A 15,424-nucleotide genomic window follows, 5' to 3' on the forward strand; every position below is an offset into this window, starting at 1 on the left:
AAAAAGAAAAAAAGAAAAAGAAAAAGAAAAATCCGTATCTTTTGCAAGGATCGTCTCTAGAGAAATATCCTAACTCTCACCTTGTCCTCGATTTCGCGATAATGAGCTTCGTTCATGGTAGGATTGAAAGGATATCCCTGAACAGGTCTGGCACAGCGTACTACTCTAGTCGATAGAACACGTAACCTCCCGAGGGATAGACGTTACCAAGGTCATCGGGCGTACCCCAATCGAAATCAAGATTAACCTCATCCATCGATCGCGAATCCCCAACATCGATATTCTTCGATCATTGGATCGAATAGATCAGCGAACAAATCATAAGAATTCAGAATAGGGGGGGGGGCGTGGCCTAACTAACAATCGACCAATCGGAATTCGCGAAACCGAATCGAACGACGTCATTCAAACTGGATTCGTAAGAACTCACCAATAGGTTCAATTTATCAAAAATGAATCCTGTGTTGAATATTTTTCTTAACAAGAACTTTTTCCTTCCGTCTTTTTGAACTTTGTAAAATCTTTCTCCTCCTCCTACTCGAATTCTCGTCACAGCTTCTAATCATTTCTTCAACTCGTTCTCACACCCTGACGCAACTCTTATATCAAAATATTTTTATTAACGTGAACCGAAAGTTCGCGAGTGTTTTATTGTGTTATAAACTGAATAATGGATTGTTTTTCTAAAATTTATTTTGGTAATATTCATTTAAAAATCCACGAACTTTTGCCTCATCCCAATATTTTAAGTTAGAATTTTAGAAAAAGGTTAAATATTTTTCCCCCCTCCCCGCCACGATTAGATTTTCCTACGTTTATTTTTCGATTAAAACAAATTCCCCGATGATAATTCTGTGTTAACAATTCTTTTTCTTAAACATTTCAAATTTCCTGCCATGTCTTTCTTCCTTCCCTTCCTCTCTCTCTCTCTCTCACACACACACACACACACACACAACGATGTTCACCTTCCATCTTTTTGAACTTGATCAAATCCTTCTACGAAATCCTTCTCAAACTCTCGTCACATCTAATCTTTTCTCAACTCGTTCTCATACCTCGACACAACCCTCTACATCAAACATTTTTATTACAAGCTAAATTTTCAAAAAGTTTAAATACTTACTTAAATACTACCGGAGTAGATTTTCCTACGTTTATTTTTAGTTAATAACCCTGATAATAACTCTGTTTTAACAATTCTTATTCCCAAACATTTCAAATCTCCTCCTATGTTTTTCATCCTTCTTTTTCTCACACTCACAGCTATGTTCATATTGTTTCTTGTCCTTCTCTCATTCACTCATTCACAACTATGTTCATACTGTTTCCTGTCCTTCTCTCACTCATTCACAGCTATGTTCATACTGTTTCCTATTCTTCTCTCACTTACTCGCAGCTACGTTCATACTATTTTCTGTCCTTTTCTCACTCACTCGCAGCTACGTTCATACTGTTTCCCATCCTCCTCACTGATTTCTTTCCCACCTATTTTCATATTCGTTCTATCTCTCTCTCTCTTTCTCTCCCTTCTTATGTTTTAACATTTTCCTCTTTCCCCCCTCGGTCTCCCCGAACATTTGCCCATTCCTAATCCTCCTCCCCCCCCTCCCCCGGCCACGGGTTCCTCTATCTCTTTTTTTCTTTCCTTTTTCTCACTTCACCGAGGAGAATCCCTCCGAGCGTCGGGTTTTAATTACACATTTTTTTTTCCCTTGCACACCCACCTTCTAGCCTTTCTCTCTCTCTCTCTCTCTCTGCACTTGCATTCGGTCTCTCGACATTTGCCACGAGAGGGTTCTACAGTAGTACGACTACGACTATGACTATGACTATGACTATGACGACGATGACGACGACGACGACGACGACGACGAATATTCTGAATTTGGAGGGTTGAAGGGTTGGAGGGTTCGAGGGTGGTGGCTTGAGGCCTCTGGCTCCGACATCCCCATCTCAACGTCGAGCCGTCAGGAAATTCGCCTTTTCCTCGCTAACCCTCTCTCTCTCTCTCTCGTCTGCAGCTAAATTATTCGACCGTTTGCTACCCATTTCCCTCACACACACACACACACACACACACATACATTTTCTGTCTGTAAATGTCTCAACACATTTTCCTCTTCGAATTGAACGAAAAATTTCCTGTTTAAAAATTAATTTCTTCTTTTTGTTTCTTTTTTTTTGGGGGTTCTTTTTTTTATTCTTCTATTTTTTTGGTTTTCTTTTTTTTTTACAGAAATTACCGAAATCTCGTCCGGCCAGGTTTGTTCGTAAAACACCACGGATAAATTCACATTTCGTTTCCCATGAACGGCTCGGAAATAATTCGGCTTTGACTTGTAATCTGTTGAGTTCTTGGAAAAATAGAAATATGTTCGATAAAAAATATGATTTTTGTTTTATGTTTGAATTTGGAATCGTTGGGATACGTTTGATATTGGACTGGTAATTGAGTTTCCGTCGTTTTTATATCTTTATTTGAATTTTTTTGTAGAAATATATTTTTCAAAATACGAATTAAGAAGTAATTTTAATCAAATAATGTATTGACCCTTGTGTTACAATTTAAACAAAAAATAAAACGGCGAGAACTTTGTGTTGCCAACCTAATAGATTCCGTAGGGTCTTATTCAAACATTTGTTATGGATAATTGTTTACTCACACCTGTATAAAATATTAATTGATACGTGAACGTCGATTTGTCATTCGTTGAACCTCGACAAATAATGGTCTCTTTAAACGAGCATAATGATGTTAATATTTAACAGATTTGAACATATAAATATGAAATTTTCGACTGACACAGTAATTACAATTTAATTATATTTTTATAAATTTACATTAATAACAAATATAATTGTTAAAAAATAAGTATATTACTGCGATGCGGTATGAGAAATATTTTTTCGAAAAAATTGAAAGTCGCATAATATATCTCATTAAACATACTAATTGATATTAATCCTCTTTGACTTATAAATCAAACGAAATTAGATGAATCCGTAAAAAAATACTATTTCATTTGGCCTCGGTTATGTGCAAGCTAAAATATAAAAAATTGTATCGTGAAATTTCCATTGCTGTAAAATAACATTTAATCAGATTAATATGTAATATTAATGGACGATAATTAAACGAATGAAATAATTAAAATTATCTAATAATAAATCGCACGACCACGTGTCCGTAGGAGACAGAAACGTCTCCTGGAGATGTCAAAGTCTACAACGGCATATAAAATGAACAATGTCTCCCAGACGTTACTGTGTGTCATTGGGTTAAACTGATTATTGAACCTTTACCTAAAAAATATCTAAAAATAAGCTGCTACTTTATGGAAGTTTAACTATTATCAAGAATTTTTTTACAATGTACTTGTAATAATCTTACAGTTAATCCTCTATTTTATGTAATTACAAAATATTCTTATCACAAATAAACATAATATAAGCCAATAAATAGATAATTTAAAAGAAGAAATTTTCTAACCTCAAAATTTTGAAACAATTTTTTTTGTAATCAAAATTATCTCTGATTTTGAGTCCGCTATTATGTTTTTAAAAAAAAGAATATCGGATTCATAATCAGCGACCCTAAAAACTCCTGAATACAGACTCTTGAAAAGACTCAATCAATTTTTAATGAAAATGTCTGTCATTACCAGTCCGCCATTTTCAATCCGCCATTTTAATTTTATCAAAATAACATCAGTTTCCCAATCAGCGAACTCGAAAACCCTAATATGCTAGTTCTGAAAAAGATTGTATCAATTTTTAACAAGAAAACTTCGCCATTTTCGTCCACCATTTTTTAATTATTTTTCAAATAATATCAGATTCGTAATCAGTGATTTTTTAAAATGACTCGAACACTTTTTAATGTAAATGACAGTCATTTTACTTCTCAACAAATATCAGATTCGTAATCAACGACCTCGAAAACCTTAATATACTAATTTTTAAAAAAATTGTATCAATTTTTAATAAAAAAAAAATCCACCTTTTCGTTGTATTTAAATAATATCAATTCACATTCAGCAACCCTGAAAATCATGAAATAATAATTTTCAAAAAAATGAAATAGCATATTCAACTAGTTTCCACATTTTTGAAATTTGATCGATCCGTGTGACGTGTTACAACGAGTCACTTTGTAGGCGACCAAAATCAAATGACTTTTTATATAACCCTACGTTTCCCTCCCTCTAACCCCTCCTCACCCTTTCTTGTCCTCTCACTCTCTCTTTCTCTCCCTGTCGATATTTTTGGTTCCTTTTTTTCATCGACCGGTATCAACGGTAACGCGCTCGCGCGCGCGCGCACGGTGATACGTGTATTTCAATTTTCAATGCATCTAGGGTTTCTGATAGTACTACAGCAGCCATACTCAACCTGCGGCTCGCCAAATCTCAATGTGCAGCCCCGGTGATCCGAAATAGCCGGACTCGTGAATTGCATTTCTTTTTTTTTTTATTTTTTTTAACAGCAAAACTGACCGCCACAATTGACCCTCACCCCTAACCTCACAATTCCCAGTCTCGAGGGCCGAAAGTATTTTATAAACAATGTCAAAGGTCACATTAACGTTTAACCCGTTTGAACTCTGAATTCTTGTTCGCTAGTGTGAACTCTGTTGAATAATTATTCGTAATGATGTTACTTTTCTTTTTTTAACAATAATTATTTATTTGAAACGATAACATTTAGAACGTCACTGTATTTCGGTTTAAGATATCAAAACTATAAACTCAATAAATATAACGAATATTAATTAGTAACAATTAATTCGGTATCTTTTAAAAGAATAAAATGTAAAATTTATTTATAAAGTAATCATACGTTTGTTATTCTTCGAAATAGTTTTTATTCTTAAACGAAAAACAGATGTTGATTTTCATGCAATAAATTTAATATCAAAGCATCGAAATTATTGTTTAAATCGTAAGTACCTTTAAAGTATTCAATTGAATATCATTTTCCAACCATCCTAGTGACAATTAATTGTTCAGTAACGTTAACGATGATTGATTGATACAATCAGTGTTTATTATTGGCTGAATGCTAGCATAACGTTTCAATAAGTAAGATTATTGTTGTTTTCTTATCATTTTGTATATATATTTGATAGTTTTTTACATTTCTAGGTTATGTTGAAATATGTCGATTAGTAAAAAGATTAAATACTATTGGTCGAACAATCTTTGTGCAGAAAGTATGATTGGATACTGACAAAATATGACGTCACGATTACAATTTATTAATTGTAGGTGTACATAAAAGCGTATAAATATTTCAAATTTTATTTTAAGAAATAATAAAATCAATATTAAAAAAAAAAAGTTATGAATAATAGAAATATTTCTTATCTATCTATCAAATCACACAATTTATACGCTCATTTTCTTACGGGGTATGATTTGTCCATATATATTATATACAGGGTGTCCAAAAAAAAGGGATCAAACCTATATTGCGTATTATTGTGGGTCAAATAGATGAAAAAAAGTTCATATAAATACTTTATTGAAAAGATGTATATACTTTTAAAGATATTTATGATTTATTGTAACAGTTATAAGAAATATTAGAAAATTCTTTCCTCTGTGTAAAAATGCAGGTTTCCATTCGCTGAATTAGTGATTGCCCCAAACCCTTTTTTGGAAATATTCTAACTGTATTGGAAATAATACTAAATACATTTTGAGTACATTCCCAATGTTCATCTTCCATTTCTATCGTATTTTTATAAACTCATTTTTTTTCGTGACCCCATAAATAAAAGTTCAGAGACGTTAAATCATATGACCTAAGAGGTCATCTGAATCATTGAGATATATAATACGTGTGCAATTCTATAAATCGAATTATAACACGAATTTAACCTGTAAATCCATGAATGCAAGATATTTTTCCGATAAAACCATTTTCTAACATCCAATTTATTTGAACTATTTTCATTTATTTAATCTCATTAATATATTGTATAAATTTTGTTTCTATTTTTTTGAACACATCCCGTGTATATACAGGTAATAATTATTTAATTATTTAGTAAAAAATCTAAATTATCTACAATTAATAATTCATTTCTGTACGATAAGATTTACAAAAAATTACACAAATGATGAACAAATTTATCAAACGCATATATGCGCCTATAATTCACACCAATTGCTTTCGTTGAAGTTATATATCCATTCATAGAACTCAAAGGATTAATAATAATAAGATTCTTGATTTCTATTACTATTTATTATTAATTTATTATTAATTTTTAAATTGTTATTTATATTTTATAGATATATTTTGTACAGATCATAGAATAAAAAATTATGTATTAAATCCAGAAGATGGGAGAACGTAATAAAATTTATATCATATATATTTAATGTTTGTAAAGGGAATGGAACCCTTCAAAATTGTTAAAGGGAAAATAATAATATACAAAAAAATTAAAAAAAAATATTATATATTTATATATATTTATTTTATTTATTTTTATATATATAAATAATATAATATATATATTAATTGTCTATACATTATTGACCCTTTGCACAAATAATTTTTTTTGCACAAATAATGCGTGATCAGTCCTTCTCGTATAAATATTTGTCCTAAAAGTTAAATAAGAATTATGTTTAATATTAAAAACGTCATTTATACCTAATCTTACCGTGAACAATTAAATGACCTCTTGAAAAAAAAAACATGTATCCTAATATAGAAAGAAATTTCAACCAATTGGATTGTGCACGAAATAGTGTCTTATTTTTCAAACGAATAATCTACATTTTATGCATTTTTATCGCATTTTTTGTACAAATTACAACGTTCCGGTATGTTTGAGTGTTAATAAAAACAATGTTAAACAATATCCGATATTTGTAAGCACAGATCATCAGATGGATGCCGGATATATCCGGCATATCTTACTGAAAAATCACTACAATTTATTATTCAATTTATTATTTATAATTATTCTTCTTTTTTTTTTGTTAGGACTTCGACCTGTTATAATAGTTTGTTTTTTATTGATATTTCCGGGAACGATTTATTGTTTTTACCGAGGGTTGGTAACAACCTACCATCTCCTCTATTTATTATTATTATTATATTATTTATTATTGAAAAATAACTTTTTTGATTATATTATTTTTTATTATATTATTTATTGTATTATATATATATTTTATTTATTGTTAAAGTAACTTTTTCAATAACTGGCCGTCGTCCTGTTATAATATCTTTTTTTTTATTGCTATTTCCGGGAATGATTAAAAAATAAGTTTTTTTATTATATTATTTTTTATTTTTTTTTATTATATTTTATTTTATATTATTTATTATATTATGTATATATTATTTATTGTTAAAATAACTTTGACATTAACTAACTTTTACCATCCCCTATTTATGATTATTATTATTATTATTATTATATTATTTAATATTTAAATAACTTTTTTTATCTATTATTTTTTATTATATATTTTTTATTTTTTTTTTATTATATTTTTATTTATTATTATTTTTAGTATATAGTATTAAAGATTAATATTGGTAAAATAACTTCGTTTATTATATATTTTGTTTTTTTTTTTAGTAATTTTTTTTATATGATTTATGATATTATATATATATATAGATATATTATTTATTTTTTAAATAACTTTTACAATAACTAACTTTTACCATCCCCTATTTTTTATTATTATTATTATTATTATTATTATATTATTTATTATTTAAATAACTTTTTTTTATTATATTATTTTTTATTATATTATTTTTTATTTTTTTTTATTATTTTTATTTTATATTATTTATTATATTATATTATATATTATTTATTGTTAAAATAACTTTTACAATAACTGGCCGTCGTCCTGTTATAATAGCTTTTTTTTTTATTGCTATTTCCGTGAACGATTTATTATTTTTACCGAGGATTGGTAGCAACCTACCATCTCCTCTATTTATTATTATTATTATATTATTTATTATTTATTATTTATTATTAAAATTACTTTTTTTTATTATATTATTTTTTTATTATCTTATTTTTTATTTTTTATTATATATTATTATATTATTTATTATATTATATTATATATATTATTTATTATTAAAATAACTTTTACAACTACTGGCCGTCGTCCCGTAAATGTAGAAAACTGATGAGGTGTGCGATTCGTAACAGAACAAGATTGAGCACCCCTGTACTACAGAGTCAACATTTCCAAGCCAATCTCGATACTAAAAATAGACGGTATTCTGATAAAGAAAATAATTTAAAAAGAGAACAAAAATATATTCCGATAAAAATATCGGCTAAAGTTCACGTTTTCTTTTTTTTTTTCCCTTCTTCCTTCTATTTGTGTTTCAATTTTAGTTCCTCTCTCGCTCTCTCTCTCTCTCTCTCGCCTCTCTCTCTCTCTCAGACGCTCTCACGCTCTGTCTCTCTCTTTTACTTCTATCTAATTCATTATTCCTGCGATGTCAAAGAGAATCTCTTGCATCGGTTCTTGCCTAATCCCAAAGGGGAATTTGTTCGGCGTTCGGTGCTGTGCGGGCTTTCCTCGTCGAAATCATCGATTACACATTCGTTTTCACGAGTATAGGGAAAGCAGAGAGAAGAAAAAGAAAAAAAAAAAAGAAAAAAAAAAGGAAAAAAAAAAACGGGGATCGAGGGAAGTTCAAGTAAAAAGAATCATCGAGTTAGTAAGGGTTGGGCCCAGGCGGGGGGGTGAGGATGGGGACAGGGGGAGGGTTAACCTGGGTGAGGATAGCGAGAAGGGGAACGATGAAGAAGATCGTCAATTTATTCTCTCTACCCATAGGTTACGATCGAATAAAATAAAAGAGATCAAAAAAAAAAAGGGAAGAAAAAAGGGGGGAAAAATATTGAAGGAAAAAAAAAATAAAAAAGAAAGTAACTTTTATGCTGGTTACCTACACTCGCACATATATCACAATCTACGCATACATACATACATACATCCGCAGAAACATTTTTCTTCGCTGTAGAAAATAAGAAAAATAACAAAAAATAAAAAAGAAAGAAACTGCCCCCGCCCCCCAAAAAAAAAGGGAAAGTAGAAGTAGATATTTATTCTTATCATCGGTCCAACGTGTGTAACCACGCGAGAATAGAGTCATCTTCAAATCTGTGAACAAAAATAAATATAAAGAAGACCAAAAAACAAAATAAACACCATATAGATCCGACACCTACGATATTTCGAAATGAAAATCGATCGAGATTGTAACTACGCTACGCCAATGGAGAAAGTCAGCAGCAATTGGTGGGAAGTGGTGGGGTGGGGATTGAAGAAAGAGCGCAGACGAATAAAGATGAACCAAAATACGTGAAATTTCCGATTGGATCGTCGATGTTTTTTCTTCTCGATTATTCTCGATTGAGTGCTAACGTCATTGGAAAGTAAAAAATTGAACGAGATTGAATGAGCTGAAATGAGGGGTAAAGGGGAAAGGGGATATAAGTTCTTACAAGATAATATAATAAAACAAGATAATAGGTTAGGTTCGATCGATGTTTGTCTGACGGAATCGTACAATTTGTATCACCGTGTTTACACTGTTGTTTTTGTTGTTGTTGTTGCGAGGTATTCGATCGATCGCAAAGAATCGGAGCGAGATGGTAGAGATAGAAAGGATGAGGAAGAGGGGGAACGGATGAGAGGGGCAGAGAGACAGGGGGTTACGTTGGTATACGCTTTTCCCTGTCAAATATTTCGTTGGACCTGTCTATCCCAACTCCCCCCCCCTCACTCCTCTTTTTCGCACGGTCTACCGATTCGAAATTAATCTGCACCCGAGTTTCACCGACAACAAATTATCGAGTTTATATTTATCAGCATGAACGATAGCGAATTAACATGGGCGGCATCAGGCTAAGCAAATATTATCGTTCCGATACTTTTGGATTCAATAAGATGGTCAGTGGATGCCAATTTCCGAACGAACAATTAGTATAATGTGAAAGAGAAATTATTTCTAGGTTATGTTAGAGACATTTCGTCTTTACAAATAATTTATTTGTCTTTATATATTTTTTCGTTGGATAGTAAGATGAGAATGAAGGTACGTCGTTAAAAAAATGTCAAAGATTTTGTCTATTTTCCTAAACATTTGGAACAGACGTGTATGTATATTTATAAAGGATTATTTGAAAAAGGATGATACAAAAATGAAAGATGATTTATTGTTTATCGAACTGACTTACAAAAACCGCATTGATATGCATTGATAGACAACCCGCATAAGTTTGTTGTCCATAAGTTACATGTTCGTCTGTGTAGACGAGTAAACGGTAGTTCATTTTTTCCCAGACGCGTTCCAACATATCCTCGGTTATTCGGTCCGCAGCATCAGGGATGCAGTTCTTCAAATCGTCCAGGTGTTGTGGAAATAAGGAAGCATACGCAACATCCTTAACGTATTCCCGCAAAAAGAAATCGCGAGGTGTTAAATCGGGTGGTCGTGTAGGCCCGGAATAGCATCGACGATTCCTGACAGGTCCGATCCAGCACTCTGATAGGTTGGAACTCGGGTGTTCGCGAGCGGTTCAGTGGAAATGAGGAGGAGTATCATCCTGTTGAAAGATGAGGTTAGGACAATCTTCCTCTAGTCGAAGTATAAGCCATTCCGTTAACATGTCCAGGTAGGTAAGGCCCGTGACAGTTAACTCGGCATACAAGAAAGGCCCGGACACTTTGGGTCTGTTCGTCGCGCAATACACGCGAGTACGTGAACACAGACAGACACGTAAACTTATGGACAACTAACTTACGATTGTCATGAATCATTGTGCATACCATTGTGGAACGTGTATGTCAGTTCGGTAACGGATAAATCAGCTATTCTTTTGTGCCATCCCTTTTTGAATAACTCTGTATATACGAGACATAAATTGGAAGTGTAGGAAACAGTGTACGAGTGAGAGAGGGAGAGAGAGAGAGAGAGAGAGAGAAAGAGAGAAACATTTTGATATTCATATTGTAATTTATACCGTAAAACGAGCAAAACGCAACGTGTCCGTCCACGGTCATCCTGCTCGTTTTTACGATTTACAATAAACTGGCTTGTACGAATTTACACGAAACAAGCTCGTCCATCTATCGACGTCCAATTTATATCGAACCATTCCACTGCTTGCTATCTGTTCGGCCCTTCGTTGAACATTTTACACGCGAATTCGTTTCTACGACTCGTGTTTCATAATACGCGACATACTTTCGAAAAGAAACTTTTTCGAGCTACTTATTTCTTGAACGATTTTTGATGTTCCTTTTCTGGAACACACTTCTACAACTTTTATATTGAAAGTTCTTTTTTTTTTCTCTCTTTCTTTCTTTCTTTCTTTCTTTCTTTTCCCCTCTCATTTTTATAGAAACACTTATCAAATATTTGTACGCGAATGATGTTTGATCGTCTTATTTTGAAAGAAAAAAATGTAACTTCAAAAAAGAAAACGAAATTTCTCCAACGTTCAAATAGACCGCCCACATATTTTTTTGTCCTCTTTTTTCTTTTTAAACCAAACAAATTCGTAAAAATCGTTTTATTACAGTTAGACGAATTACTCGGGGCCGAAAACGATTTGAGAACATTTCTACACCTCGGTCTTTATTCCGGTCCAATAACAATTTTCATTTTCATTCTCCTCGTCATCCTAATTTCCTGTACGTTCGTGGTGAGTAAAAAAATAAACAACCTTTTCAATAAAGCCGTTCGCTTAGATACTAAATTAGTCCACCTGGTATATATATATATTCTATATAAAAATGAAGTAAATAAACGGAGTATTTTGATATTTTTTTATTTTTCGAACGAGAGAGAGAGAGAGAGAGAAAGAGAAAGAGAGGCCAACCATCGAAATCGAGAAATCGCAATTTCGTTTCGCTTTGTTCCATCGGAGTTGCAATCAAAGATGGCGCATACCAGACTGCGAACACCGTCCGATTTGAATCCGACGTTTATTAATTTTATTTTACTTTTTTTCTTTTGGTCTTCTTTTTTTCTTTTCTTTTTTTTTTTCTGTATTTTTTTTTTTTTTGACTCGCCGACAATATGAACACACACACACACACACACATACATATACACAGAAAGACAATATAAAAAAAAAAAAAAAGAAAGCCAACAAGTTTTCCAATATCGGAATTTATTTCAGAGCTCGTATGTGTTGACCACGAACGAAAAAGTCCTCGGGGAATCTCAAAACGATATCGAGAAGGTAACATAATTTTGTTTCAGAGAGATAGGCGTACTAGATACTAACGAAACACCTGTCGATTATTATTCATAATTTATGATTTAGCGAATGGCACGCAAAGTGAGCGTAGTTGGCCTCAGACCAGCTTACAAATGTATTCACAAACACGTAAGTACACATTACGTTTATATAATAGGATCCCATATAACAATATGCGTTATACTAATCAAAAAAATGCTAAAGATATCATTGAATAAATATATATAATTAAATAATTATTTAATTTAAAAGAAAAAACAATCAATTTTGTGTCGGTTTCCAATTGTACGAATTGGTTATTAATTTCTGTTAAATTTCTCACTAAGATATTTTTGATTTTATTTCCAAATTTCAACGGGATAATGAATTTCGAATTGTTCTTCCAATTATTAGATATGAATCTTCTAATATTTTCATTGTCACTATAGCTTTTCTGAAGATTATTGGAATCATGGTTAGAAAAAGTTTCCGTCGATTTTCTCACTAGATGGCGTTAAAGTCATATAATTCTGGTAATAATTATTCTATCGTGTCGTACTAACGTTCACTAGCGAGCTTTTGAAAAGTGACGTATCGTAGATTAATTTCAAACAAAAATTGTGGCATTTATTCATTCTGTCAAAAGTTATTACGTCTTGGATACATTTTGAAATTCTACTTCAGTAAAGGGAAGAACGCAACGCGGACAGTCAAACAAATTGTTTATGATAAAAGTGTGGTAACAGAAAAAACAGCCTGTGAACGATTCGCACGCTTTCGGTTTAGAAATTTCAATGTCGAAAATGCAACTAATTTTGGTCAACCAATCGCTGAAAAAGTCGATGAAATTATACAAAATGTGAAGCAAGACCGTCTCATAAGCATTCATGACATCGCTGAAGAAGCAAACAACAATCAGCAAACAGTTTCAAACCATTTGAAAGTAACTTGATATTTAAAGAAGCTCGATGTTTGAGTGTCACATGATTTAAAAATAAAAAATATAATTGACCCAATTTCCATCTGCGAATCGTTGCTAAAACGGATCGAAATCGACCTATTTCTAAAACGTGTAATAACAGGTGATGAAGAATGGATCACTTAGGACAATAATCAAGGAGAATGATCGTGGTCGTAGCAAGGTAAAGTTCCACAGACGATGGCAAAGCCAGGGTTGACGACAAGAAAGGTGATACTGTGTGTTTGGTGAGATTGGAAAGGTATCCTACGTTATGAACTGCTGCCACCTGGTCAAACAATTGATTCTGATCTCTACTGCCAACAATTAAAAACATTACGACAAACAATTAAAAAAAAGCGACCAGAATTGATCAACAGAAAGGGTGTTGCGTTCCATCATGAAAACGCCAAAGCAACATGCATCTTTGATGACCCGGCAGAAATTGAGAGAGCTCGGTTGGGAAATTTTCGTGCATCTGCCGTATATTTCTGACATTGCACCATCAGATTACTATTTGTTTCTGTCTCTACAGAACTGTCTTAATGGTATAAATTTAATTTCAAAATATACATGTAAAAATCACTTGTCACAGTTTTTTCACTAAAAAATCCCACAAGTTTTACAATAGGGTAATAGAAATTTGATCAAAAAGAAAGTAGGAAAAAGTTGTCGATCAAAACACAGTACGTTATTTTATTGAATAAAAGTTTATTGGAAAAATAATATAAAAATGTAATTAAATTTAGAGTGTAAAAATTGGCGGAAACTTTATCGACTTGTCAATTATTATTTCTTATTTCTGTGTGACATTAAATATTAATGAAAAATAGATCGATCAATATCTACTTTGTAATTAAAATGAATTCTTTTTTGAAACAACACAACTAATTATGTATTAAAATAATTATTTCAAGATAAACACTTTAAACAAATCTTTCTTACCTTACAAGAGTTCAAGCAAAATTGTTTTTCGTATTTATTCAAATATTCACCCCTGACGTACATATTTTAAATATCAGAACAGTAACTCTGTAATCACGTCGTAGAAAGAAACTTATGCGAGTTTTAATCCATGTTATAAGGGATCTTACTGTACTATATCTAAATATATTTATTTGATTATTATTCAAATGATTTATTGATTATTAGTTGCAACAGAAAGAAGTGTTCCAAAGAAAAACCAAAAAATTAGTAAGTATTAATTATAATTAGCTATAATTGACGAATATATACATACTCGTTCATGAAAAAATAACAAAATAATATTTTCTATTATTGTTTTATATTAACAACACAATTTAAGTATAAATATCATAAAAGTCACCACAGTTTAACTGGTTAAACACGTTCCGTGCCATGTGTACCACCGGTGGTGCACGTTAAACTAAATCTTCAGGCCACGTGTACCACGGGTGGTGCACGTTAGACTAAATCTTCAGGCCACGTGTACCACCGGTGGTGCACGTTAAACTAAATCTTCAGGCCATGTGTACCACCGGTGGTGCACGCAGTCACATTTATTTGATACGCCAAATATCAAATGGTCTGAACGTTGAGTCAAATCAAAAGTGACTTAACACGGAACGTGTTAAACAGCAAAACGTTAATTACTTTTTCCACGTGACCAGTATACTCGTCCCAATAAAAAAAAAAATCTATTACCATTTGTCGAGTGACGAGTATAATTATCGATCAGAGCTAATATTTAATTAACATACGTAATGAAATAAATTTAAATAAATAACGACGTTTATATATCTAATTTACATTTACACCAATCGTTAATAGTTACGCAAGGAACTGCTGGATGTGGAAATAATGAACAGCAAAATAACCTGCCTTGAGAAATTGTTAAGACCCGAAGTGAGTTAACGAGACGTATTCCTATCGCGGAACAACAAATGGAAAGAAATTCATTCATCGTAGATAAAAGAGAGACGATTTCAATTGAATAAAATAGAAACAACGGAGAGTCATTGTTTTGACTCGCGTAATTCTAAGAAATACTCTCTCCCTCTCTCTCTCTTTTACTTTATTTTACTTTATCTTTCATTCAGTCATTATTAAGAATTCATAATTAGCTCGTTCTTATAATTTCAATTTAAACGATAATCTTATTCTGTTATTATTTTGTGAAAATGGAAAAGAAACAAAAGGAATATATAGTTTGAAATCGTTCATGTTATTATTCCGTCATTCAA

At 31.8% G+C, this 15,424-nt stretch overlaps 2 protein-coding genes across 3 annotated transcripts in view; one reads left to right on the forward strand and one right to left on the reverse strand.

The window, feature by feature from the left end:
- The window catches only part of LOC122514893 (leucine-rich repeat-containing protein 4B-like), a 94,362-nt gene that overhangs the window by 34,448 nt on the left and 44,490 nt on the right, over positions 1–15,424 (reverse strand). The window lies entirely within an intron of this gene.
- Positions 12,185–15,424, forward strand: part of LOC122514950 — a 7,144-nt gene continuing 3,904 nt past the window's right edge. Inside the window, exons 1-4 of the mRNA XM_043632101.1 lie at positions 12,185–12,265; positions 12,350–12,412; positions 14,373–14,414; positions 15,012–15,086. Of these exons, the coding sequence (XP_043488036.1) occupies positions 12,353–12,412; positions 14,373–14,414; positions 15,012–15,086 (177 nt within the window). The 5' untranslated portion in view covers positions 12,185–12,265; positions 12,350–12,352. The remainder of the gene's footprint in view (positions 12,266–12,349; positions 12,413–14,372; positions 14,415–15,011; positions 15,087–15,424) is intronic.

This window comes from Polistes fuscatus, unplaced genomic scaffold (genome assembly GCF_010416935.1).
Source record: "Polistes fuscatus isolate 324 unplaced genomic scaffold, CU_Pfus_HIC Scaffold16, whole genome shotgun sequence".
NCBI lineage: Eukaryota > Metazoa > Arthropoda > Insecta > Hymenoptera > Vespidae > Polistes > Polistes fuscatus.